Here is a 25480-nt window from a genome sequence, read left to right as displayed (position 1 = left end):
TCTTTTGCCTGTCTGTCCGTCTCTGCCCTGTCAACCTTCTCCCTGTGAGCCCGGATCGAGATCAGATCCCCCCTGACCACCGCCTTCTGTGCTTCCCAAACCACCGCTGCCGAAGTTTCCCCCATGTCATTGACCTGCAGGTAGCTCTGAATGCATTTCCTCAGCCGCTCGCACACCCCTTCATCCGCCAAAAGTCCCACATCTAACCTCCAGTGCGGGCGCTGATTACTGTCTTTACTAACCTGCAGGTCAACCCAGTGCGATGCATGGTCTGAGATTGTAATCGCCGAATACCCCGTGTCCACTACCCCAGCCAGAAAGACCCTGCTCAAAATAAAGAAATCAATCCAGGAGTATACATGTGAGTAGAAGGAGAACTCCTTCGCCCTCGGCTGCCCAAACCTCCATGGATCCACCACCCCCCCCCCCACCCCCCCCTCCCCAGCAGCTCCGTGAACCCTCTTGAGGTCCTTTGCCATTGCTGGCACCCTGCCCATTTTCGAGCTTGACCGGTCCAAGCCAGGGTCCATAATTGTATTGAAGTCCCCTCCCATGACCAACCTGTGCGAGTCCAGGTCCAGTATATTCCCCAGCATCCTCTTTATAAACTCTACATCATCCCAATTTGGCGCATATACATTCTCTAATACCACCTGCACCCCCTCCAGTTTCCCACTGACCATAATGTACCAACCTCCCACGTCCGAGACTATTCTACCCGCCTCAAACACCACCCGCTTATTGATCAGGATCGCGACCCATCTAGTTTTTGAATCTAGTCGAATGAAACACCTGGCTGACCCAGCCTTTCCTCAGTCTAACCTGGTCCGTTACCTTAAAGTGCGTCTCCTGCAACATCACCACGTCCACCTTCAATCCCCTTAGATGCGCGAACACACGTGCCCTTTTGACCGGCCCATTTAACCCCCAAACATTCCAGGTGATCAGCCTAGTTGGGGGGCTCATTGCCTCCCCCCCCCTCCGCCGATCAGTCACCCCCTTTTTTAGGCCCACCACCAGCCTGTGGTCCGCGCCTCCACCGGTCCATCCCCAGGCAGCCCCTGCCCCCGACCTCCTCTCTGTCCCTCAGCCCAAGTCCCTCCCTTGCCACCATAACATTCACCCCCCCTAGCAACAACACCCTGTACCCCAATCCCTTTCTGAAACCAAATATATGCACTCCCCCCCCCCCCCCACTGCGCTTCCGAGAGCTAGCTCACCCAGCTAGCTTGATGGCCCCCATCCCCGATGCCAGATAGTCTCCCACCTATTGTTCCCTCTCCCTTTCCCCCACCCCGCTCATGCAAACAAACTCCAACATCAAACAATCCCCACACAATTGCCCAACCGAAAAACATCAAGATCAAAACTAGCACACCTCCATCCCCCAACAGTGCAAATGAAAACCTAAACTCACCCAGCTCTACTGCTGCTTCCAAGCAAAACGAGGACTTTTTACAAAAACAGAGAAACAAAACAGAGAAAACAGAAACACGAACGTTGCAGCCAAGTTCAAAAGTTCTGAGTCCTTCATCAGTCCTTTCTTTCTCGCAAAGTCCAACGCGTCCTCAGGCGACTCGAAGTAGAAGTGCTGATCCTCACGCGTGACCCAGAGACGGGCTGGGTACAACAGTCCAAACTTCACCTTTTTCTTGAAAAGGATCGCCCTGATCTGATTGAAGCCTGCTCCCCTCCTGGCCACCTCCACGCTCAGGTCTTGTTAAACCCGCTATTGTCCCACTTACAGCTCAGTGTCTGCTTGGCCCACTGCAGAATACGCTCTTATCCGAGAACCTGTGAAATCTCACCACCATAGCCCTTGGGGGATCTCCCATTCACGGCTTCTTCGCAGGTGCTCTGTGAGCCCTATCCACCTCCAAGGGCCGGGAGAATGCCCCATGCCCCAGCAGCTTCTCGAACATGCCTGCGACATATGCCCCAGCGTCCGTTCCTTCGGACCCCTCCGGGAGCCCGACAATTCTGAGTGGTGCCCGTTGCTTCTATGGTAGATAAATTCCCCCAGTGCTGTTCAGGCATCAGAGGTTGAAAAAGATCTAGTCTAAAACACATGCTCTCAGACTGCTCTTTCTAGGAAGCACTTTAACGGACCACATGCTATAAAAACAAACAAATCTAAACCGTCCTTTGAGATAACCTTCAGCTGTCAATCAAGAGGCTCGGGAAAGCCAACGGGGTGTGAAATGCCATGTAAACAACCAAGTACAAAGGGATAAAAGCAGGTATATATCAACAGTGAAACCACAGAGGCTCGGAAAAGTCGATGGGGTGTAGAATTCGATGCAACCAAAGGGATAAAAGAAGGCCTACTTCAAGATTGAAACCACAGAGCCTATTGAAACTTTATGGGGAGTGAAATGCTTCTCCAAGAGTCAAGCTGCAGAATGGCTCTGTCCTGTGAGAAGGTTTTAGGACAGAAAGGCTGCAGCTGTGCTGTGCCCTGTTATGTCGTGTTCAACATGAAAGACAGCCGGCTTCAAGGCTTCGCAGACCCAAATCTACCCCCATCCAGGGAGGACTCCTGACTTGGCCCCCTCGAGACCAGCCCGATCACCCCAACCCGCAGCCCCCTTGAAGGACCCAACCCGCAGCCCCCTTGAAGGACCCCCGCGCATATGTCCAAGGATTGCTCTGCCCTTGTGCTCCCTGCAAGTAAATGGAGAGGGGTACTCACCAATTGCTCCCCCTCAGAATCCATGGCTTTTTAAGACCAGAGTGATTCGGCCCGGATGACGTCTGGCTGGGGGTGGGGGAGGGTTGCCGGAGATACAAAAAGCGGGAGAGGAGCCGGAGGTTTAAAAGCGGGGGAGGAGCCGGAGATTTAAAAGCGCGGGAGAGGAGCCACCTCTTCTAACCTTGTTTTATCCGCAAGTTATCTAGAGAGGATGGCAGGGAAGGCAGTGCAATGTTCCTCCTGCAGAATGTTTGAGGTGAGGGACACTATCAGTGACCCTGTTGATTTCACCTGTGGGAAGTGCACCCATCTCCAGCTCCTCAGAAACTGTGTTAGGGAACTGGAGCTGGAGCTGGATGAACTTTGGATCATTCGGGAGGCAGAGGTGGTCATAGATAGAAGCTTCAGGGATGTAGTTACTCCGAAGAATGAAGATAGATGGGTGACGGTGAGAGGGGCTGGGAGGAAGCAGTCAGCACAGGGATCCCCTGTGGTCGTTCCCCTTAGTAACAAGTATACCGCTTTGGATACTGGTGTGGGGGGGGGGGACTTACCAGGGGTAAGTCTGTTGCTAACTTTTGGTTGGTTCACTTGGCTCAGTTTTATAACCTTTGCTCTCGAGTCGCCAGGTATCTTTATGATACCGCCACGAGGTTCAAGTTCGAGTAATGACCAATAACTCAATACACCGATTAGTAAGATTTAAATCAAAGCCATTTATTATACACAGTAATCGCTACTCATGCACAAATTCTACGTCTAAGCTACTTCTACGACTAACAGACCTGTACTTAACTTCGGACTGGCCCACCAGGCCAGGGAAACAAATGGCCTTTTGTTCGGGTTCTGAGTCTGCGGGATTCGAAGTTGGTACGGATTGATAGCTAGGAGCGCCTATCTCGTAGCGAGCATTGACTTAAGACTTACGATCTCTCGGCGGCCGTTGAACCGGTCATGGTCAATGTTGGTTTGCGTTGCTGGGTGACCCAGTCAAGAAGAAGAGGGATTTGAATTTGGGGGCTTAACTTTATAGCCCCCAGGGGCTTCCCGCCTTTCGGGTCGAACCCTGTACCTGGTTCTAGGTGATTGGACTTTGTTCCAATCGCTTGGTTCGATTTCTCCAATACTGGAGCGGTTCCCCGATCAATGGGCGGTCTTGAGGTGTCCGTTAACCTCTTTTGTGTTGGCTCCTGCTGGCGCCGGGGAGTCTGGCTTAGTTTTGTTTGTCCCAAATGTTGCTATTGTTCCCGGGGATTGCTCATTAGTATGTAGATGGCTGATACATTATTATGCTGATGGTCGCTGGTATCGATGCTGTCTGGGCTTTTGCAGAGTTAAATACACAGCAAACTTGCACCTGCTGGTTTCTGCCTGTGTTGGCTGAATTTCCCTTCAGCCTTTGCCGTTCGCCATTTTATTTATTCGGGACTTGGCCAACTCAGGTGGCTACAAGCCATGGGATACAGGTCTCTGGCACAGAGTCTGTCCCTGTTGCTCAGAAGGTAAGGGGGGAGAGGAGTAGAGAATTAGTCATTAGGGGCTCCTTAGTTAGGGGGACAGATAGGAGATTCTGTGGGAACGAGAGAGATTCGCGGTTGGTGTGTTGCCTCCCAGGTGCCAGGGCCCGTGATGTCTCGGATCGTGTTTTCGGGATTCTTAAGGGGGAGGGGGAGCAGCCCAAGTCGTGGTCCACATAGGCACCAACGACATAGGTAGGAAAAGGGATGGGGATGTAAGGCAGGTATTCAGGGAGCTAGGGTGGAATCTTAGAGCGAGAACAAACAGAATTATTATCTCTGGGTTGTTACCCGTGCCACATGGTAGCGAGACGAGGAATAGGGAGAGAGAAGAGTTGAACGCGTGGGTACCGGGATGGTGCAGAAGGGAGGGGATTCAGATACCTGGATAATTGGGGCTCATTCTGGGGTAGGTGGGACCTCTACAAATGGGATGGTCTACACCTGAACCAGAGGGGTACCAATATCCGGGGGGAATTTACTAATGCTCTTCGGGATGGTTTAAACTAATTCAGCAGGGGGATATGAACCGGACTTGTAGCTCCAGTGTACAGGAGGTTGAGAGTAGTGAGGTCATGAGTAAGGTTTCAAGGTCGCAGGAGTGTACCGTCAGCCAGGAAGGTGGTTTGAAGTGCGTCTACTTCAACGCCAGGAGCATTCGGAATAAGGTGGGTGAACGTGCGGCATGGGTTGGTACCTGGGACTTCGATGTTGTGGCCATTTCGGAGACATGGATAGACCAGGGGCAGGATTGGTTGTTGCAGGTTCCGGCGTTTAGATGTTTCAGTAAGCTCAGAGAAGGTGGTATAAGAGGGGGCGGGGTGGCATTGTTAGTCAAGGACAGTATTACGGTGGCAGAAAGGATGTTTGATGAGGACTCGTCTACTGAGGTAGTATGGGCTGAGGTTAGAAACAGGAAAAGAGAGGTCACCCTGTTGGGAGTTTTCTATAGGCCTCCGAAAAGGATTGCAAAGATGATTCTAAATAGGAGCGAAAGTAACAGGGTAGTTGTTATGGGAGACTTTAACTTTCCAAATATTGACTGGAAACGCTATAGTTCAAGTACTTTAGATGGGTCAGTTTTTGTCCAATGTGTGCAGGAGGGTTTCCTGACACAGTATGTAGATAGGCCAACATGAGGCGAGGCCACATTGGATTTGGTACTGGTTAATGAACCAGACCAGGTGTTAGATTTGGAGGTAGGTGAGCACTTTGGTGATAGTGACCACAATTCGGTTACGTTTACTATAGAGATGGAAAGGGATAGGTATATACCGCAGGGCAAGAGTTAGAGCTGGGGGAAAGGCAATTATGATGCGATTAGGCAAGACTTAGGATGCATCGGATGGAGAGGAAAACTGCAGGAGATGGGCAAATGGAAATGTGGAGGTTGTTCAAGGAACAGCTACTGCATGTCCTTGAGAAGTATGTACCTGTCAGGCAAGGAGGAAGTGGTCGAGCGAGGGAGTTGAATCATTTGTCAAGAGGAAGAAGGAGGCTTATGTAAAGATGAGACGGGAAGGTTCAGTTAGGGTGCTTGAGAGTTACAAGTTAGCTCGGAAGGACCTAAAGAGAGAGCTAAGAAGAGCCAGGAGGGCCATGAGACGTCCATGGCAGGTAGGATCAGCTTTCTATAGGTATGTCAGGAGTAAAAGAATGACTAGGGTAAGAGTAGGGCCAGTCAAGGACAGTAGTGGGAAGCTGTGCGTGGAGTCCGATGCGCTAGAAGAGGCGCTAAATGAATATTTTTTGTCAGTATTCACACAGGAAAAAGACAATGTTGTCGAGGAGAATACTGAGTTACGGGCTACTAGACTAGATGGGATTGAGGTTCATAAGGAGGAGGTGTTAGCAATTCTGGAAAGTGTGATAAGTCCCCTGGGCCGGATGGGATTTATCCTAGGATTCTCTGGGAAGCTAAGGAGGAGATTGCAGAGCCTTTGGCTTTGATCTTTATGTCGTCATTGTCTACAGGAATAGTGCCAGAAGACTGGAGGATAGCAAATGTTGTCCCCTTGTTCAAGAAGGGGAGTAGAGACAACCCAGGTAACTATAGACCAGTGAGCCTTACTTCTGTTGTGGGCAAGTCTTGGAAAGGATTATAAGAGATAGGATTTATAATCATCTAGAAAGAAATGGTTTGATTAGGGATAGTCAACACGGTTTTGTGAAGGGTAGGTCGTGCCTCATGATGCGACCATCAATTCACACGTGATGATTAGTAGAATTGAACAGTGGTTTTAATAAGCTAGATCTGTGCCTGCCTGCGACTGCTCTGTACTGAGTGCTGCCTACAGGCTGCAGGTTTATATACCACCCCTGAGGAGGCAGAGCCCACAGGGGCATCAACATAATACAGTACAATACAGTGGTGAATTGCAGTAGCAATGTGTTCACCACATTCACCCCCTGTTAAAGATTGAATTCCAGCGGGGGTGAAGTGGGCTCACATATCGAGTCAGTCCGGAGCCTTAATCATTCTCTGTGATCGCCTCAGCTCCGGCTTCGCTGCGGACACGGGTGTTGGGACTCGTCGCTGCGGGCACGGGTGTTGGACTCATTGACTCCGGGAGCGTGTCGTCTGGAGCTTCATCATGGTGTGTCGGCGATGGGGGAAGGGGGGGGTGTAGGCCATGTAGAGGCGGGGGCGGTGTTCAGGATCCCCAGGGGGGCAGCTGGTAGCCCGCCGTGAGGGATTCGATTGGTGGTGATAGGTGGTGTGGGGGGGGGGGGGCGTTGGTGATGGTCGCTGGGGAACCGTCGGGTGCCAGATCCCGGAGGGAGACTGTATCCTGTCGTCCATCGTGGTGCGCCACGTTGACATACTGAGGGTTGGCATGTAGGAGCTGGACGCTCTCAACCAGGGGTTCGGACATATGGCTCCTCACGTACTTCCGGAGGAGGACAGGCCCCGGTGTCAGCCAGGACGGAAGCGAGACCCCGGAGATGGACTTCCTGGGGAAGACAAATAGACGGTCATGAGGGGTCTCGATCGTGGCTGTGCAGAGGAGCGACCGAATGGAGTGGAGAGCGTCAGGGAGGACCTCCTGTCAGCAGGAAACCAGGAGACCTCTAGACCGTAGGGCTAGAAGGCCAGCCTTCCATACCGTTGCGTTCTCGCTCTCCACCTGTCCGTTTCCCCGGGGGTTGCAGCTGGTAGTCCTGCTCGAAGCAATGCCCTTGCTGAGCAGGTACTGACGCAGCTCATCGCTCATAAAAGAGGAGCCCCGGTCACTGTGGACATAAATGGGGAAACCGAACAGGGTGACGATGCTGTGCAGGGCCTTAATGACAGTGGCCGCGGTCATGTTGGGGCATGGGATGGCAAAGGGGAAACGGGAGTACTCGTCAACAACGTTGAGAAAGTACACGTTGCGGTCAGTGGAGGGGAGGGGCCCTTTGAAATCGACGCTGAGGCGCTCAAAGGGGCAGGAGGCCTTCACCAGGTGCGCCTTGTCTGGCCGATAGAAGTGCGGCTTGCACCCCGTGCAGACTTGGCAGTCCCTGGTCATGGCCCTGACCTCCTCGGTGGAGTAGGGCAGGTTGCGGGCCTTGATGAAGTGGAGAAGCCGGGTGACCCCCGGGTGACCGAGGTAATTGTGGATGGCCTGAAGTTGGTCATCTTGCGCGCTGGCGCATGTGCCGCAGGACAGGGCATTTGGGGCTCGTTGAGCTTCCCAGGACGATACACAATATTGTAATTATAGGTGGAGAGTTTGATTCTCCACCTCAAAATCTTATCATTCTTGATCTTGCCCTGCTGTGCGTTGTTGAACATGAAGGCTACCGACCGTTGGTCGGTGACGAGGGTGAACCTCCTACCGGCCAGGTAGTGCCTCCAATGCCGCACAGCTTCCACAATGGCTTGATCTTCCTTTTCGACAGAGGAGTGTCGAATCTCGGAGGCGTTGAGGGTACGGGAAAAGAAGGCCATGGGCCTGCCTGCCTGGTTAAGGGTAGCGGCCAGGGCAACGTCTGACGCATCGCTCTCCACCTGGAAGGGGATGGACTCATCCACAGCGTGCATCGCGGCCTTGGTAATGTCTGCTTTGATACGGCTGAAGGCCAGGCGGGCCTCAGTCGTCAGGGGAAAGATGGTGGCTTTGATAAGTGGGCGGGCTTTGTCTGCATAGTTGTGGACCCACTGGGCATAATATGAGAAGAACCCCAGGCATCTTTTTAGGGCCTTGGGGCAGTGGGGAGTTGCAGGAGGGGGCGCATGCGGTCGGGGTCGGGCCCTAGGACTCCGTTTTCCACGACATGGTCGAGGATGGCTAGTCGAGTTGTACGGAAAACGCATTTCTCCTTGTTGTAGTACTGTACTGAGTGCCGCCTACAGGCTGCAGGTTTATATACCACCCCCGAGGTGGCGGAACCCACAGGGGCATCAACATAAAACAGTTCAATACAGTGGTGAATTGCAGTAGCAATACGTTCACCACACCTCACAAACCTTATTGAGTTCTTTGAGAAGGTGGCCAAACAGATGGACGAGGGTAAAGCAGTTGATGTGGTGTATATGGATTTCAGTAAAACGTTTGATAAGGTTCCCCACGGTAGGCTATTGCAGAAAATACGGAGGCATGGAACTGAGGGTGATTTAGCGTGATCAGAAATTGGCTAGCTCTAAGAAGACAGAGGGTGGTGGTTGATGGGAAATGTTCAGCCTGGAGTTCAGTTACTAGTGGTGTACCACAAGGATCTGTTTGGGGCCACTGCTGTTTGTTATTTTCATAAATGACCTGGAGGAGGGCGTAGAAGGATGGGTGAGTAAATTTGCAGATGACACTAAAGTCGGTGGAGTTGTGGACAGTGTGGAAGGTTACAGAGGGACATAGATAAGCTGCAGAGCTGCGCTGAGAAGTGGCAAATGGAGTTTAATGCAGAAAAGTGTGAGGTGATTAATTTTGGAAGGCGTAACAGGAATACAGAGTAGTGGGCTAATGGTAAGATTCTTGGTAGTGTGGATGGGCAGAGCGATCTCGGTGTCCATGTACATAGATCCCTGAAAGTTGCCACCCAGGTTGATAGGGTTGTTAAGAAGGCGTACGGTGTGTTAGCTTTTACTGGTAGAGGGATTGAGTTTCGGAGCCATGAGGTCATGTTGCAGCTGTACAAAACTCTGGTGCGGCCGTATTTGGAGTATTGCGTGCAGTTCTGGTGCCGCATTATTGGAAGGATGTGGAAGCATTGGAAAGGGTGCAGAGGAGATTTACCAGGATGTTGCCTGGTATGGAGGGACGATCTTATGAGGAAAGGCTGAGGGACTTGAGGCTGTTTTCGTTAGAGAGAAGAAGGTTAAGAGGTGACTTAATAGAGGCATACAAGATGATCAGAGGACTACTTAGGGTGGACAGTGAGAGCCATTTTCTTCAGATGGTGATGGCTAGCACGAGGGGACATAGCTTTAAATTGAGGGGAGATAGATATAGGACAGATGTCAGAGGTAAGTTCTTTACTCAGAGAGTAGTAGAGGCGTGGAATGCCCTGCCTGCAACAGTAGTGGACTTACCAACATTAAGGGCATTTAAATGGTCATTGGATAAACATATGGATGATAATGGAATAGTGTAGATGGGCTTTAGATTGGTTTCACGGGTCGGCGCAACATCGAGGGCTGAAGGGCCTGTACTGCGCTGTAATGTTCTATTGTTCTATACCAGGAGGTCACTGCAAATATCACAAATGAGATTTAAATGAAGGCAACTTAGCTGTGATCAGTTTCTCAACGTGTCAGGGCGAGATCCTGATCACGCCAGCTGGAACGGGCCGGGAGAATGGGAAACTGATTTGTCCCCAGCCCAAATCTCGCTCACAATTTTCCTGATTTAGCGGGATTTGCCCTGGGTGCAACAGGGCTGGAGAATCATCCCCATTAACTCTGCATCCCCATTAACTCTGCTTCACTCTGCCAGATGCTGCCAGACCTATTGAGTTTTGCAGCATTTTCTGGTTTGATTTTAAATTTAAATTTCCGCAGTACTTTGCTTTTATTTGAGTAAGGTATCAGGACATCAAACATTTTAATGATAAAAGTTTTTAAGTATGGGTTTCCATGACATTAAATTGTTCTTCAGTACATGGTCTATTTTTCAAAGTGAAGAACTATGAAAGTTTTAAACAAAGACTGAACTGGGCTCAGCTCTCTAACCTCCTTATTCACAGCGAGCTCTATGGGTTCCCAACTCTTAATTTCTGTGCTATCTTTCTCAAAGTGCGATCAGATGACAGGGGTTCAGTGAACACCTCTACACTTCAACTCCAACTTATTGGGCGGAAATTTTTTCAGAGTACTGGTTTCAGCAAGAAACTACCAATTGGTAGTTTGTGCGTTGAATCGGCGAGCAGGGTGCGGGTTGTGGCTCAGTTTGATCCAGGAGGCTGACGGGCAGCAACATACTCTGTACATTGCATGTTGTGTAAATAAACATTCACTCTTTGTCCCTAACTGGTGGAGCCAAGTTACTATAACAACATTTATGAAAATTCATATACACAGATCCAATACAGAGTATTCCTTCACTTGTGAAAGTGCCTTATTTTAAATCATTTACTGCCATTGGAGAATTCTGTATCATGGCCCTATTAGCATTATCCATGTTCATGAACTCACACCCACTATGGGTGCAGAAAGTTCTTCGAGAAATTTCAAAGTCTTAACCTGTTATGTGGAATATTTGCCCACAATCGGTGGGATTTTCAGTTGACTTTTACTGCCGGCAAAAGGGTCACGCCGGCGGAAGATTCCGCGAAACCATGGGAACTAAATTTCAGCGGCAAAATCTAATTTCCCCTCCCCCTCGCCGGTGATGCAACAACACATTTAAATAAATCTAAATGTATTTAAAGGGCTCCCTCACCATATGTTATGCCCAGGTAGGGAAACCACCCCTCGCCAACGTGACGTCACGTCGGTGAGGTTAACAGCAACTTTAGCAAAACGGGAACCTACGGAGGGAAACCCACCGGGGATGCAAAGGTAAGTTTGGGCCCCAGGGGAAAAGGGATATACCTGTGAAGTGCCCGCGCACTGCCCCCTGACACCACCCCTGGACAGTGCCAACTTGGCAGTGCCAAACTGTGGTGGCTGTGCCAGGGTTCGGCCCCGTGGGGAGGCAATTGGGGGGGTTCCCCTTAAGTTGGGAGGGGGGTGTTGCCCCATTTGTGCAGGGAGATCATTCCATTGCATTTGTAAGTTTCCCCGTTGCTTGTGTGGGGGGGCGATTGTCCCATTGTTTGTGGGAAAGGGGGGCCTCCCTTGTCTATGGTGCGGTGGAGGGGGGCAGGGAGTTTATTTTTAATGCAGATCTTGACAACCTTTAAAGATGGCCGCATTGCCGGCTCTAGCAGGCCCTGACCTGCCAGAGTGAGAGCAGGAACCACACCTCCCATATTCTTTGTGTACAGAGTGCCAGCGAATCTGGAGAGCTACACTGCAATGAAGTTACTGTAAAAAGCCCCTAGTCGCCACATTCCGGCGTGTGTTCGGGTACACAGATGGAGAATTCAGAATGTCCAAATTACCTAACAGCACATCTTTCGAGACTTGTGGGAGGAAACCGGACCACCCAGAGGAAACCCACGCAGACACGGGGAGAACATGCAGACTCCGCAGTCAGTGACCCAAGCTGGGAATCGAACCTGGGACCCCGGCACTATGAAGCCATTGTGCTAACCACTATGCTACCGTGCTGCCATTATGGACTGACCTGATTAATACTACACTCCTGTATGCTTCACCCGATGCCGGTGTCCATGTATTTAAATTGTGTACCTTGTGTTGCCCTATTATGTATTTTCTTTTCATGTACTAAATGATCTGTTTGAGCTGCTCGCAGAAAAATACTTTTCACTGTACCTCGGTACACGTGACAATAAATAAATGCAATCCAATATACTTACAGAATATCTTGGGATTTTTCCCACTTTTACAAGCTAGAGATTTCTCATATTCCTCTTTGCTCTCGTAATTGATTTCTTAAGTTCTATCCTGAACTTTCTATACTCCACTAATGCCTCTGTTGATTTGCTCCCCTTGTACTTATTGGTTGCCTGACTCTTCCTTCTCATTGTATCCTGAATATCTCTGGTCATCCATGGTTTTCTAGGGCAGCACGGTGGCACTGCTGCATTGCTGCCTACGGCGCTGAGGACCTGGGTTCGAATCCCGGCCCTGTGTCACTGTCCATGTGGAGTTTGCACATTCTCCCTGTGTCTGCGTGGGTTTCACCCCCACAACCCAAAGATGTGCAAGGTAGGTGGATTGGCCATGCTAAATTGCTCCTTAATTGGAAAAAAAATAATTGGGTACTCTAAATTTTTTTTAAAATCCATGGTTTTCTGGGCTTGTTACTCCATCCTATTACCCTAGAGGTAACAAGTTGGGCCTGTACCCTCCTCATTTCCTCTTTGAACACCCCCCCACTGCTCTTCTGTAGATCTACCCACCAGTAACTTGTTCGAATCTAGCTTGGCCAGATCCTGCGTTATTTTACTAAAGTCTGCACTCCCCCAATCCAAGACCTTTTTCTGCAATTTGTCTATATCCTTGTCCATAACAAACTTAAATTGCACCATCACGTTGACCTGTTGTCTGTCTTCATTCCCCAGAATTAGGTCCAGCACTGCACCACCCCTTGTTGGATCCTCCACATATTGAGCTAAAAAGTTATCTTGTATACATTTTACGAACTCTGCTTCATCTAAGCCCTTAACACAATGGCTATCCTAGTTAAGGTACCTGTGGTCGAATGAGGGATGATCCTATACGCTAAGAGGAACTGAGCTACCTTTGTTTCCAAAGACGCAGCAGGCTGTTTCTTTAAACCGGCCTTGGAAGTTTGGTGTGCCCGCTCAGTGAGTCCATTTGATGAGGAATTATATGGTGCACCTCTAACGTGTTTTATCCCAAAGGAAGGCATGACACATTGAAATTTGGAGCTCGTAAAAGAGGTTCTGTTGTCTGACATAAGTACTTCAGACAAACCATGAGCCGCGAAGCTCTGGCAAAGCTTCTCGACTGTAACATGTGTGGGTGTGGAACTTATCTCAAATACTTCCAATCATTTTGAGTATGCATCTACCAATTGTAGAAACCTCTTCCAATAAATGGTCCGACATAATCAATGTAGTCTCGCACCCATGCTGACCTCCCCATTCCCCAGAATGCAGCAAGTAAGGGCAGCATGGTGGCGCAGTGGGTTAGCCCTGCTGCCTCGTGGCGCCGAGGTCCCAGGTTCGATCCCGGCTCTGGGTCACTGTCTGTGTGGAGTTTGCACATTCTCCCGTGTTTGCGTGGGTTTCGCCCCCACAACCCAAAAAATGTGCAGGATAGGTGGATTGGCCACATTAAATTGCCCCTTTAATTGGAAAAAATGAATTGGGTAGTCTAAATGTATTTTAAAAAAAGAATGCAGCAAGTAACTTGTGCTGTAACTGGCACTGACCGCAGTGCTTCACTAATCTCTCAATACCGGCATTGATGCCTGTCCACCAAACATAGCTTCTGTAAGACATGTCCAGGCGGGCACTATGCAACTCTGCAAAGAGCAATTCCCGCCCCTGCACTTGGACATTTACTCTCGCTCCCCATAGGATGATGCCATCGTCACAGCTTAGCTTGTCTTTCCTAATGCAGAATGGCTTCATGACTTCAGAAATCCTCTCATTCTGCCAATCCACTAATATCTTGGGCTGGTTCTCTGTTCCCCGATGCCGAAATCGCATTCGGCGAGGAGCGGAGAATCCCTGATGACGCCAATATCGGGGGCGGCGCCACTTTCGTGACTCTCCGCCCCCTGAAAAACAGCGTACTCTAGGAGTACTCCGCGCCACGTATACACGGCCACAAGCCATTGCCTGAGGCCCACCTCGCGATGCTCCGTCCCAAACCGCCCGGATTCCCAACGGCGTCATGGTCTCACCCGTCGTGAACTTAGCATGGCAGCTGCGGACTCAGTCCGGCGCTGCCACATCGGGGGAGGGCCGATACACGGGCAGGAGGGGCTTCATTCGGGGCTGGGGCACTGTGGGCAGGCTGTCCAGGGCGCGCGAGCGGCCGAAGGGGGACACTATTTTTGCGGTCGGGTCCGCGGGCTGAGTCTGCCATGGAGCACGGCACGGCCACTAATGGCCGCCGCCATGCGTGGCCACAGACCCGGAAATGCTCAGGGCCATATCGGCAGCTGGAGCTGGGAGCACTACGCTGCCTCCCTGCTAGCCCCCAGCAAAACAGCGAATCGGTGGCCATTTTGCACCAGTTTTCCTGGCGTAAAACACCACCGTTTACACGCCTTAGTCTCCCAAATGGAGAATCCAGCCCCAGATGTTTGGCCAAAGGGACAAAAGGAACAGCCAAAAAGAGAGAGAAGTTTGGGGTGGGGATTCCAGTCCTTAAGCCCTAAAAGGTTAGAGACATAACTATTAATAGTGAAGCAAAGAAAATTGAGGAATCATAATGGACCAGGAATGGAAGATATCAGAACTCTCAGAGGGAAGTTTTTCTACATTGAAGTTGTAAATGGCAGTTGTTCTTAGCAGATATTAATTAACAAGATGTATTTATTTGTAATTGCAGGTTGGTCATGTAAACCAATCCCCTCATTAGACACTTCAGAAGATTTTGAAACTATTCCTTCAAGTATGGATGAACTTTCCAATTCCGATATGGATGAAGAAATATCTATTAAATCTGTAAGTGCATTTTTGGTACAAAGGAAAACAGAAGATTGATCAACCAACCTCACTTTTAAATTAGATGTTAAAAGAAATGTCAAATTATTGTGACCTCAGTTAAGATGTTGGTCTCCTTCTGCACTGTAGGAATTCTATGGATGTTCTTGATTGACACTCATTGTTAGTAAAGTTGTTCAGTTATTTGGCAAGGGCGCAGGTCAAAGAGACACAGCCTGAGTGAGTGAGACACATCCAGAGTGGGGAATTTGAAACTTGGTAATTTGGTGCAGTGAGGTAACCAGGAAAGTTTCGGGAGCCGTTCGGAGGAGGAGGAGCAGTCTCTGTGTGAGTATAAAATCCTAACGGTAACTTCCTGTTTTCCACTTTTTTGTTTCAAAAGTGACGTCAGGGGGAAGCTGTGATCTGATTGGTTGATAGTATATCTGCCCCAAATTAAAAAAAACACACAGCTAAACTCGGAAACTTAAATTAAACTAATTAATTAATTAGAGATGGCTGGTCAGGTGATGTGCTTGAGCTGCTTGATGTGGGAGCTGGCAGATCCCATTGCGAGCTGCAGCGACCACATCTGCAGTAAGTGTTGGCTGCTCGAAGAGCTCCGGCTCAGAGTTGATGAGCTGGAGTCTGAGCTCCAAACACTGAGGCACATCCGGGAGGGGGAGACTTACCTGGACACTGTGTTTCAGGAGGCAGTCACACCTGTCAGAGTAAGTAGTTTAAATCCTGCCAGTGGCCAGGGACAGCAGGGTGTGACTGCAAGTCAGGCAGGTAAAGGGAACCAGCAGTCAGGAACTCAGGGGCCTCAGCCCTTGACCCTGTCCAACAGGTACGAGGCACTTGCTCCCTGTGTGGATGGCGAACAGTGCTGCAGGAAGGATGAGTTAGCTGACCAAGGCACCATGGTTCAGCAGGCCATTCAAGGGGAGGGAGTAAATAGGCAAGTTGTACTTGTAGGGGATTCTATTATCAGGGGGATAGATAGTATCCTTTGTGAGCAGGATAAAGAGTCCCGCATGGTATGTTGCCTGCCCGGTGCTAGGGTGCGGGACGTCTCTGACCGGCTTGAAAGGATACTGGAGAGGGAGGGGGAGGATCCAGTTGTTGTGGTCCATGTCGGTACCAACAACATAGGCAAGTCTAGGAAAGAGGATCTGTTTAGAGATTATAAAGAGCAAGGATTCAAATTATAAAACAGGTCCTCAAGGGTCATAATCTCCGGATTACTGCCCGAGCCACGTGCAAATTGGCATAGGGAGGCAAGAATAAGGGGAGTTAACACGTGGCTGAAAGAGTGGCGTGGGAAAGAGGGGTTCCTTTTCATGGGACACTGGCATCAGTTTTGGGACAGGGGGGGGACCTATACCGTTGGGATGGTCTCCACCTGAACCGAGCTGGGACCAGTGTTCTGGCGAAAAGAGTAAATAGGGTGGTCAATAGGACTTCAAACTAGAGATTGGGGGGGAAGGGAAAGTCAGGGAACCAAGAAGTGAAGTAATCAGTGGGAAGCGTAGCTGCTTAGGAATACAAAAAAGCACGAAAAGACAGAACTCAGGAGAGGTTACGATAGTCCCCATCTCACAAAATATGACACAGTGTATGGAAAGGCTCAGTAAACCAAGGTCCACCACATTAAGAAAACAAAAAGGGACGGTCAATAGAGAATTAAAGGTGCTATATTTAAATGAGCGCAGTGTACGGAACAAGGTAGATGAGCTTGTGGCCCAGATTGCGACTGGCAGGTATGATGTGGTAGGCATCAGAGAGACGTGGTTGCAGGGGGTTCAGGACTGGCATTTAAACATCCAGAGATTCGCAACCTATCGAAAAGACAGAGAGGTGGGCAGAGCGGGGGGGTGGGGGTTGCCTTGTTAATTAAGAATGAAATTAAATCAATAGCACTAAACGACATAGGGTCAGATGATGTGGAGTCTGTGTGGGTAGAGTTGAGGAACCACAAAGACAAAAAAAACATAATGGGAGTTATGTACAGGCTTCCTAACAGTGGTCAGGACCGGGGGCACAAAATGCACCACAAAATAGAAAGGTCATGTCAGAAAGGCAAGGTCACAGTGATCATAGGGGACTTCAATATGCAGGTGGACTGGGTAAATAATGTTGCCAGTGGACCCAAAGAACGGGAATTCATTGAATGTTTACGGGAGGGCTTTTTGGAACAGCTTGTGATGGAGCCCACGAGGGAACAGGCCATTCTGGACTTAGTGTTATGTAATGAGCCAGACTTGATAAAAGATCTTAAAGTAAGGGAACACTTAGGAGGCAGTGATCATAATATGGTAGAATTCAGTCTGCAATTTGAAAGAAAGAAGGTAGAATCAGATGTAAAGCGGTTCCAGTTAAATAAAGGTAACTACAGGGGCATGAGGGAGGAACTGATGAAATACGACTGGGAGCAGAGCCTAGTGGGAAAGACAGTAGAACAGCAATGGCAGGAGTTTCTGGGAGTAATTGAGGGCACAGTACAGAGGTTCATCCCAAAGAAAAGAAAGGTTATCAGAGGGGGGATTAGGCAGCCATGGCTGACAAAGGAAGTCAGGGAATGCATCAAAGCAAAAGAGAAAGCCTATAATGTGGCAAAGAGTAGTGGGAAGTCAGAAGATTGGGAAGGCTACAAAAATAAACAGAGGATAACAAAGAGAGAAGTAAGGAAGGAGAGGATCAAATATGAAGGTAGACTCGCCAGTAACATTAGGAATGATAGTAAAAGTTTCTTTAAATACATTAAAAACAAACGGGAGGCAAAAGTAGACATTGGGCCGCTCCAAAATGACGCTGGTAATCTAGTGATGGAAGACAAGGAAATAGCTGAGGAACTAAATAAGTACTTTGCGTCAGTCTTCACAGTAGAAGACATGAGTAATATCCCAACAATTCAGGAGAGTCAGTGGGCAGAGTTGAATATGGTAGCCATCACAAAGGAGAAAGTGCTAGAGAAACTAAGAGGTCTAAAAATTGATAAATCTCCGGGCCCAGATGGGCTACATCCTAGAGTTCTAAAGGAGATAGCTGAAGAAATAGTGGAGGCGTTAGTTATGATCTTTCAAAAGTCACTGGAGTCAGGGAAAGTCTCAGAGGATTGGAAAATCGCTGTTGTAACCCCCCTGTTCAAGAAGGGAACAAGAAAAAAGATGGAAAATTATAGGCCAATTAGCCTTAACTCGGTTATTGGCAAAATTCTAGAATCCATCGTTAAGGATGAGATTTCTAAATTCTTGGAAGTGCAGGGTCGGATTAGGACAAGTCAGCATGGATTTAGTAAGGGGAGGTCGTGCATGACAAACCTGTTAGAGTTCTTTGAAGAGATAACAAATAGGTTAGACCAAGGAGAGCCAATGGATGTTATCTATCTTGACTTCCAAAAGGCCTTTGATAAGGTGCCTCACGGGAAACTGCTGAGTACAATAAGGGCCCATGGTATTCGAGGCAAGGTACTAACATGGATTGACGATTGGCTGTCAGGCAGAAGGCAGAGCGTTGGGATAAAGGGTTCTTTTTCGGAATGGCAACCGTTGACGAGTGGTGTCCCGCACGGTTCATTGTTGGGGCCACAGCTGTTCTCTTTATATATTAACGATCTAGATGACGGGACTGGGGGCATTCCGGCTAGGTTTGCCGATGATACAAAGATAGGTGGAGGGGCAGGTAGTATTGAGGAGGTGGGGAGGCTGCAGAAAGATTTAGACAGTTTAGGAGAGTGGTCCAAGAAATGGCTGATGAAATTCAATGTGGGCAAGTGCGAGGTCTTGCACTTTGGAAAAAAGAATAGAGGCATGGACTATTTTCTAAACGGTGACAAAATTCATAATGCTGAAGCGCAAAGGGACTTGGGAGTCCTAGTCCAGGATTCTCTAAAGGTAAACTTGCAGGTTGAGTCCGTAATTAAGAAAGCAAATGCAATGTTGTCATTTATCTCAAGAGGCTTGGAATATAAAAGCAGGGATGTACTTCTGAAGCTTTGTAAAGCACTAGTTAGGCCCCATTTAGAATACTGTGAGCAATTTTGTGCCCCACACCTCAGGAAGGACATACTGACACTGGAGCGGGTCCAGCGGAGATTCACACGGATGATCCCGGGAATGGTAGGCCTAACATACGATGAACGTCTGAGGATCCTGGGATTATATTCATTGGAGTTTAGGAGATTGAGGGGAGATCTAATAGAAACTTACAAGATAATGAATGGCTTAGATAGGGTGGACGTAGGGAAGTTGTTTCCATTAGCAGGGGAGACTAGGACCCGGGAGCACAGCCTTAGAATAAGAGATGAGGAGAAATTTCTTCAGCCAGAGAGTGGTGGGTCTATGGAATTCATTGCCACAGAGGGCAGTGGAGGCCGGGACGTTGAGTGTCTTTAAGACAGAAGTTGATAAATTCTTGATTTCTCAAAAATTAAGGGCTATGGAGAGAGAGCGGGAAAATGGAGTTGAAATCAGCCATGATTGAATGGTGGAGTGGACTCGATGGGCCGAATGGCCTTACTTCCACTCCCATGTCTTACGGTCTTATGGTCTTATAAGGACAATGTTCAAGCTGAGATCTGATTGGATGCCATGCCATGTGTTTGTGTGTATTTTGAGTATAATAAACACTTAGCCTTTATTTAATGCATGGGCCTTGAAATGCCACAGGGATTCTCCTGGGTTTTACAGTAACTTTGGCAAGAAGCTGAATAAAACGGTGCGGTCTCTGAGACTGAACAAGAGTATTTACAGTAAGAAGTCTTACAACACCAGGTTAAAGTCCAACAGGTTTGTTTCAATGTCACTAGCTTTCGGAGCGCTGCTCCTTCCTCAGGTGAATGAAGAGGTATGTTCCAGAAACATATATATAGACAGATTCAAAGATGCCAGACAATGCTTGGAATGTTAGCATTAGCAGGTGATTAAATCTTTACAGATCCAGAGATGGGGTAACCCCAGGTTAAAGAGGTGTGAATTGTGTCAAGCCAGGACAGTTGGTAGGATTTCGCGGGCCAGATGGTGGGGGATGAATGGAATGCGACATGAATCCCAGGTCCCGGTTGAGGCCGCACTCGTGTGTGGAACTTGGCTATAAGCTTCTGCTCGGCGATTCTGCGTTGTTGCGCGTCCTGAAGGCCGCCTTGGAGAACGCTTACCCGGAGATCAGAGGCTGAATGCCCTTGACTGCTGAAGTGTTCCCCGACTGGAAGGGAACATTCCTGCCTGGTGATTGTCGCTCAATGTCCGTTCATTCGTTGTCACAACGTCTGCATGGTCTCGCCAATGTACCACGCTTCGGGACATCCTTTCCTGCAGCGTATGAGGTAGACAACGTTGGCCGAGTCGCATTGTCTGGCATCTTTGAATCTGTCTATATATATGTTACTGGAACATACCTCTTCATCGATGATGTGTTGAAGGCTGTGAAGAAGATGTCGTAGTTTCTCCGCTCCAGGAAAGTACTGGACGACGAAGGGCATTCTGTCGGTTGTGTCCCATGTTTGTCTTCTGAGGAGATCGGTGCGGTTTTTTGCTGTGGCGCGTTGGAACTGTCGATCAATGAGTCGAGCGCCATATCCCGTTCTTACGAGGGCATCTTTCAACGTCTGTAGATGTCTGTTACGCTGAAGATGAACATCTTGCCAAGGTCATCCCCATACCCCCACTACTTGCCTTCCAACAACCGCGCAACCTCAAACAAACCATTGTTTGCAGCAAACTACCCAGCCTTCAGAACAGTGACCACGACACCACACAACCCTGCCATGGCAATCTCTGCAAGACGTGCCAGATCATCGACATGGATACCACCATTACACGTGAGAACACCACCCACCAGCTACGCGGTACATACTCGTGCGACTCGGCCAATGTTGTCTACTTCATACGCTGCAGGAAAGGATGTCCCGAAGCGTGGTACATTGGCGAGACCATGCAGACGCTGCGACAACGAATGAACAGACATCGCGCGACAATCACCAGGGAGGAATGTTCCCTTCCAGTCGGGGAACACTTCAGCAGTCAAGGGCATTCTGCCTCTGATCTCCGGGTAAGCGTTCTCCAAGGCGGCCTTCAGGATGCGCAACAACGCAGAATCGCCAAGCAGAAGCTTATAGCCAAGTTCCACACACATGAGTGCGGCCTCAACCGGGACCTGGGATTCATGTCGCATTACATTCATCCCCCACCATCTGGCCTGCGAAATCCTACCAACTGTCCTGGCTTGACACAATTCACACCTCTTTAACCTGGGGTTACCCCATCTCTGGATCTGTAAAGATTTAATCACCTGCTAATGCTAATATTCCAAGCATTGTCTGGCATCTTTGAATCTGTCTATATACATGTTTCTGGAACATACCTCTTCATTCACCTGAGGAAGGAGCAGCGCTTCGAAAGCTAGTGACATCGAAACAAACCTGTTGGACTTTAACCTGGTGTTGTAAGACTTCTTACTGTGCTCACCCCAGTCCAACGCCGGCATCTCCACATCAAGATTATTTACAACCTCGACATCCTATTTGATCCTGAGCTGAGCTGAGCTTCTAATCCTGTATTCTCTCTATCGCCAAGACAGCCTACTTCCATCAACATAATATTGCCTGTCTCCACCAAAGTACCTTCTACTTTTGTCCGGAGTGTGAAAGCGATTTATTTGAGTGCCTGGCCCCTTTAAATTTGTTTGCCTAACTGCGCATAGAATTTACAGTGCAGAAGGAGGCCATTCTGCCCATCGAGTCTGCACCGGCCCTCGGAAAGAGCACCCTACCTAAGCCCACATCTTCACCCTGTCCCCTCACGTCCACCCTATCCCCATAACCTCACCTAACCCAACCTTTTTGGACGCTAAGGGCAATGTCGCATAGCCAATCCACCTAATCTGCACATCTTTGGACTTTGGGAGGAAACCGGAGAACCTGGAGGAAACCCATGCAGACATGGGGAGAATGTGCAGACTCCTCACAGACAGTATATATATTGGCTTTAAAGTTATAACTTTAACTTCTGATTCCTCTTTCTGCTTTATCAATCCCTTGCCTTCTGTCTGCTTCTCGATGATTTTCACTGTGGCCACGTCAAAGGCTGTAAGCTCCCTAGTTTGGTTACAGCCTTCACCTGTCCACATGTATTCTCATCAAATGCGTGTCATTTTGCTTTTATGGGAAACACTGTATACTTTATTAGAACATGTGTGCAAAGTACTTCTGACAGCACATACATGGCGTTAACATGCAAACTACTTTTTTAAGGCATTAACACTTAAAAACAACATTGCCAGCTCCTTCCTGGTTTACTTCAATATTTTGAATGACTTTGGTGAGCTGCATGTTTTTGAACAGACTTTATATAGAATACAGTCTCAATTCACAATCGTTTGCAACATGCAATTGTGCTGCATTCTTAAATGAACGCAATTCATTCATCTCTGCTTAACTATTTCATTTGCAAAAATTCTTTGTGCAAATGCTTGCCAGTCACATTAATATTTATTGCAATTTTTTTCAGTTCAAACATCCTTTATGAACTTTATTCCATGTCCACTGAGCATGTGACATTGCATTAAACAACTCAGTTATTTTACCCATACTTCATAGGATTATTTTTGGGACATGGATGTCACTGGCTAGGCTACCTGTTCGAGGATCCTTGATCTCCCCCTCACTCCACCTCATAAGGGCAGGGCACCCCTAGTCCCGATACCTGGCATGGTCAATCTGGCATCTGGGCACCTTGGCACAGGCCAGCTTGGCATCCTGGCAGTGCTCCTGCCAGCCAGGCAGCACCAGAGCTGTACTGCCAGGATGCCCGAATCACTACCAGGTGCCAGGCTGGCAGTGCCAAGGTTCCCATCTGGCAACGGAAGGGCCAGGGTACCACCCTTCCCAGAGCCCGACCGCCAGCAGGCCTCCAAAGACCTAGGAGACCCCCCAGGTGCCATTACACCTGGTCTACGTTTGTGTGGGCCAGTGCTAAATGGCACCATGGCGAGGTTTCCCAGGTGGGGGCGTTCGTTCCCAGGCCTCAGAAGCATCAGGTGCTGACATATTTAAATGAGCCTAACTGCTCACTTAAATATGTAAATCTGAATCACACCCAGCGTTCCAAGTGTCGCAAATCTCATGAGAGGTCTCTCACGAGATTTTTTTTTTAAACTTTAGAGTACCCAAATAATGTTTTCCAATTAAGAGGCAATTTAGCGTGTCCAAATCCACCTAGTCTGCACATCTTTGGACTGTGGGGACGAAACCTACGCAAACATGGGGAAAATGTGCAAACTCCACACGGACAGTGACCCAGGATTGAACCTGGGACCTCGGTGCCGTGAGGCGGCAGTGCTAACCACTGTGCCATCGTGCTGCCCTTCTCACAAGATTTATAGGCCTCGTTGCGTCGCCGAGTCGGGCACAACAAGACTGTTCGATCGCGCACTATATAATTGATAAATGTCACTCCATCAAATAATTAATTTCATTTCCATTCTTAAGGCAATCTCTTTGTCACTTTTCAATTAATTGCTTGGTAAATGACCATATTCCCTGACATAGCTCCACAATTGTTTCAGAACTGCAGTCAATTTTAATATTGTACATTATTTTTGAAAATCTACATACTGGCATTTTGATTCTTATCATGTGTCTACATTTTGCACATTTCTTCATTTCAGGCTCAAAGTCTGTTCCGAGTAGAAGGCAATTATGAAACTAAGTCAATTGAGGAACTTGCAGTGCAGAATGATGAAGTGGTTGAGGTACTGCAAGAGGGAGAAGAGGGACAGTGGTGAGTTCAGTCTGTGATTAATGCCAAAATTGTTATATGTTATATTTTATAATTGTTGCTGCAATGTTATTAAAATATATACAGGCAATGTATATATCATTTCATTTCATGTGTCTGCTAAAGCTGTAATTAAGAAGTCGTAGAAGTGAGGTAACCATTATCTCCTTTTATCTCGTACTCAGGATAAGGCACTCAGTACGGTTTGAAGTATCCAAGCACTCTTTATTTTCAATAATTCACTTGGTACATTTGCACAAAATTAAATCAAAAAGCTTTTGAGAGTGCGTTGAAAAGTCCTTGAGATACTGAAGAGTGAAGCAAAAAGGTTCAAGATAAAAGTAACTCCAGAATTACAAAATAATAGTCATTTCAACAAAAGGCTTTTTTTTAAAGTAATCATGAATGGTTGAAGAATCTCGGAAGGCTAAATTTCTTCTACTAATCAGTCATACGGAACATATTCTTACGGGAATCCTTATCTATGGTTTGGCCCCTTATTTACTTTCATTGCTTCTAATTCTCAGCTGAGACCCCCCTTGATTCGTTCAGGAAAGTGTCAGTCACTTAACAGGTAATTGGCTAATTAGACATTAATCAATTACTCTAAATTAATTATCCTTCTCATGCTTCCTGTCCCATGGTCAAATTCCTAGGTCTCAGTTACGAGATTGTTGCAAATTCATTGAATGTACCCTCATATCGCTTCTCTACAGTACATCTTTTGCAACATTTGTCGGTATCTATTGACAGTCATGGTCAGGATTCATGAGTTTAGCCAATTTCTATGACTTTTTTAAAATAAATTTAGCGTACCCAATTAATTTTTTCCAATTAAGGGGCAATTTAGCGTGGCCAATCCACTTAGCCTGCACATCTTTGGGTTGTGGGGGCGAAACCCACGCAAACACGGGGCGAATGTGCAAACTCCACACGGACAGTGACCCAGAGCCGGGATCGAACCTGGGACCTCGGCGCCACTGTGCTGCTCCAATTTGTATAACTTGATCATATTCCTACAAATTCAATAATTTTCAAGAATAATTTTATTTTCCAGTGTATATTAGCTAATTCTCTTAAAGGAACCCCTCTATAATTGTTGAATCCAACACTAACCATTTTCTTGTTTACATATAGATGGCTAATGGGATATTGTTTTTATTGCTGGAGATTCCCTGGGGTGTAGAGAATTTATGAGGGAGTGGTGTATAGTCCTTCCTACGCAGATCATAGACAACTTAGTGGGATACAGATGATGTAATTTTAAGGGAGGAGCCAGGTCGGTCTGCAGTTTTGCAACCTGCCAGAAGATTTTAAATTGAACAGCAGTTTTGCATAGGATTTGAAACTGACAAGACAGAAGGGTTGTCAGGTTGTTCATGAAAGGGTCTTTCTCTCCAAAGGTCTGCATAGACCTGATTGCAAGCAATACCGATTGTTAACTTTGAATTTTATTGGGTTGGTTAATTGGAATATAGTGGCAGGTGTAGGTTGTAAGTTAAAGATTTCCCTTTCATTTAAGAACTGTTTAACTGATAATTGACATTTATTTGATTTAATGTGGTTAATTCTGTGTTTAAATTAAAGTTTGTAAAGGATACCTATTGGTCAGCATCATCACTCCTGAGCTGACGTTTCGTTTCCTCACAGTTTTACAAACTGAAGAATTATTTGGGGGTTTTCATCTGGTATCCTAACAGATGAGTAATTGAAGGGATAGAAAATAGTCGATGGCAACAGCACCTGTCAGTTTAGCTTCCAAGCAACATGGTACCACAGCACCAGGATCCCAGGTTTGATTCCTGTTTGGGTGACTGTCTGTA

The 25480-nt window shown here is 47.9% G+C and overlaps 1 protein-coding gene across 7 annotated transcripts in view; it reads left to right on the top strand.

Annotated features, from left to right (window-relative positions):
- Positions 1-25480, top strand: part of mcf2l2 (MCF.2 cell line derived transforming sequence-like 2) — a 650277-nt gene that overhangs the window by 613973 nt on the left and 10824 nt on the right. For all 7 annotated transcript variants that reach the window (XM_072474222.1, XM_072474228.1, XM_072474225.1 and 4 more), the window contains 2 exons: positions 14786-14901; positions 23548-23660. In XM_072474222.1, the coding sequence (XP_072330323.1) occupies positions 14786-14901; positions 23548-23660 (229 nt within the window). The remainder of the gene's footprint in view (positions 1-14785; positions 14902-23547; positions 23661-25480) is intronic.

Source organism: Scyliorhinus torazame, chromosome 14 (assembly GCF_047496885.1).
Source record: "Scyliorhinus torazame isolate Kashiwa2021f chromosome 14, sScyTor2.1, whole genome shotgun sequence".
NCBI classification, from domain to species: domain Eukaryota; kingdom Metazoa; phylum Chordata; class Chondrichthyes; order Carcharhiniformes; family Scyliorhinidae; genus Scyliorhinus; species Scyliorhinus torazame.
The sequence above is the reverse complement of the archived record's forward strand: the minus strand, read 5'-3'. Positions and strand labels throughout refer to the sequence as shown.